Source organism: Cariama cristata, unplaced genomic scaffold (assembly GCF_000690535.1).
Source record: "Cariama cristata isolate BGI_N322 unplaced genomic scaffold, ASM69053v1 scaffold38950, whole genome shotgun sequence".
In the NCBI taxonomy this organism is placed as follows: Eukaryota; Metazoa; Chordata; class Aves; order Cariamiformes; family Cariamidae; genus Cariama; species Cariama cristata.
In genome coordinates, this window is record NW_009597032.1 from 1 (window position 1) to 2,627 (window position 2,627).

Genomic DNA, 2,627 nt, shown 5'->3' on the forward strand with positions numbered 1-2,627 from the left:
CCCAACACCGGGGTCCCTGCCGCGGGGCCGGCCCGCCCAGTCCTCTCGCCGATCTGGGAACCAGCCTGGAGCCAGCGCTAATCCGAGCCGGATGCGGATTCCTCCGAGCTGGGGGGCAGGCTGGCGACTCCCTCCTCCTCCGAGTCCTGCGGACAGGGGGTGAGGTCAGGGCAGCAGCTCCCGTTCCCCTGCCTCTCCGGTGCCCCACAGCAGGGACATGGTGACCTGGGGACATGTGTAGCACACAGACAGGCCACCCACACCCAGAGGGATGTGACCAGCGTACCACAGACAAGAGGTACCGGAGGGTCCCAGCCCCTACAGGAACGGGACGAGTAGGCCACCTTCCAGAGAGACAAACGGGGCGTTCCTCAGGGAAGATGGGCCAGGAGACTGCCCCAACCACCCAAGAGCCCTACCTCCTTCTTGCTCTCTCCAGAGGAGCTCTCGTCGCTGGAGACAAATTCCTTGCTCTTGAAGCTCTCGCTCATATTCTTGGCAGGGGACTTGGTGGAAGCCAAAGACTTGGAGGCAGCACCTTTCTTCTCCACCTTCCCCTTCATCTGCTTCTCCTGCTTCTTCTTCTTCTTTTTAGACCTCTCCCTGCATGTGAGTTGGGAGGGTGGAAAGGCGAGGAGAAGTGTTACCCTGCTGACAGCCCCCCAGCCCCATCTCTGGCACCGCAGAGCCAAGGATGCTCTCCGCACAGCCCCCAGCCCTGGAGAGTCCCAGGCACTACGATGGCTGGGGAAAAGCTGAATTCTGGAGGGGTGAAGCCCTGTCACTCCCACCCCACCAGCCCTCTCTGCTCACTGCACTCACATCTTGGAGCTCTCCGACTTGCTGCCCACGCTGTACTCCTTCATGGCCTTCTCGTAGTCCCTCCTGGCATCTTCCGCCTTGCGATCCCATTCCTGCAGCAAGAGCGCAAGCTTAGTGGGGCCTTCTCTCCTTCCCCACCACCACGCCCACCGCCACAGCCCACCACTGTCTCCACCCGCCCCACGCCAGCACTCCCACCGCGTCCCTCACCACCTTGGATCAAGCCTATGCTCACCCAACAGCTCACCAGCCCAAAGACATCACCTCCCCACTGCCGCACTCCCCTCCCGACCAACCGCCTGTGGAGCACCAGGGTTCCCGAGACCAAGCAAGAGCCTGCCAGGCCTTCTCAGGTCCAGCTCCTCCTAGACCAGGCTTAGCTCCCCCCACCAGCAGAGCAACCCAGACAACCTGTCCCTCACCTCTTTCTTCTCCTTGGACATGGCTTTCCAGAGCTCCCCAGCCTTCTTGGACAAGTCTGTGATGCTGATGCCAGGATGGTCTGACTTGATCTTCTCACGGCTGGCGTTCAGCCAGAGCATGTACGCTGACATCGGCCGCTTGGGAGCGTTGGGGTCTTTCCCTTTCTTGCTCTAGGAGGCAGGGAGCGGAGACAACAAGCGTGAAAGCCTCCAAACGCACCACTCACAGAAGACCTCAGGACCTGGGGTTGCCCCAGGATAAGGGGCTGGGTCTCAGCTTGCCTCCTACACCCCCCCCAGCAATTCAGCTACACCCTCAGGGGAGGTGGGTTGTCAGGTCACATCCACAAAAGCTGAAAGGGCAGGCTGTTGGAGACAAGTCCTCCAACAACCAAAAGGACGGGCTAGGTGCAGGCACAATGCACCCTTTGGAAGGGACTCAACCAAGAATCGTCTGCAGGAGGCAGCGAAGAGGGGCTTGGACAACTGACCCAGCCAGGGAAAAGCACAGCGAGACGGTGGCACCAGATCAGCCTGTGGCAGAAGGCTGAGGTGAAGCAGCTCAGTTGATGGTCTGTGACCCGCATCTCCCCGGTGTTGCTCCCAACAGAGAACAACCACCCAAGCTCCAGGCGCAGGTCCTGCTCTCCACAACCTGCCAGCAGCAACCTCTCACCTCCAGCTGCTTCTTGCGGGGCTTGCGGTCTTTGACAATCTTGGCCTTCTTGGCTGGCTTCTTCTCGTCCCGGTCACTGTCGCCATCACCGCTGGAGGAGCTGGCTGAGGCGTTGCTGTCAAACCTGCGTGGAGGTACTGGGCTTCAGCGACAGCTCAAGACCCCCACCCAAAAAAAATGAGGTGCGAGGTGGGGGAGACATAATCGCAACAAGCCGGTAGCAAGACTTGCCCCCAAACTCTCCCAGCCTCCAGCAACCCACAATTCAGAGACTTCCTGAGATGAGGCTGTTGTGTTCATGCTTAACAGCTCTCAGGGGATTTTCCTTCCACGAACATGGCTCATCATTTGCTCACTTCCTGTAGATTTTAGGCACTTACAGTGCCACATGGCTCAACTCCACCAAGATCTACCACCTCCCATCGGGCTGAACCCAGCTCCCACTGGAACACACGACGGCCCTTCGCGCTGGTTCAGAGACTGCAATTCCCACCCACCCTCTCCCCCAACTCGGGATTTTACAGACCTGTGTCCCACCCTCCTCCCGCTGCTCTCCCTTTTCCAGCCTGAACAGCCAAGGCCTCACCCAGGAGCCATCTGATCCCCCTGGCTGCCCTTCTCTAACCCTTTCAAGTTGTATAATGTCATTACAATAGAGCGAGCACAGAACTGCACCCGCTTCTCAAGGTATTTAAGCTCAGGGATTT

General features: G+C 59.3%; 1 protein-coding gene across 1 annotated transcript in view; it reads right to left on the reverse strand.

Annotated features, from left to right (window-relative positions):
- LOC104167944 (FACT complex subunit SSRP1-like) overlaps positions 1 to 2,627 on the reverse strand; it is a 3,125-nt gene continuing 498 nt past the window's right edge. Inside the window, exons 3-7 of the mRNA XM_009708358.1 lie at positions 1,921 to 2,044; positions 1,245 to 1,415; positions 823 to 914; positions 420 to 603; positions 1 to 146 (exon numbers count right to left, since the gene is read on the reverse strand). Of these exons, the coding sequence (XP_009706660.1) occupies positions 78 to 146; positions 420 to 603; positions 823 to 914; positions 1,245 to 1,415; positions 1,921 to 2,044 (640 nt within the window). The 3' untranslated portion in view covers positions 1 to 77. The remainder of the gene's footprint in view (positions 147 to 419; positions 604 to 822; positions 915 to 1,244; positions 1,416 to 1,920; positions 2,045 to 2,627) is intronic.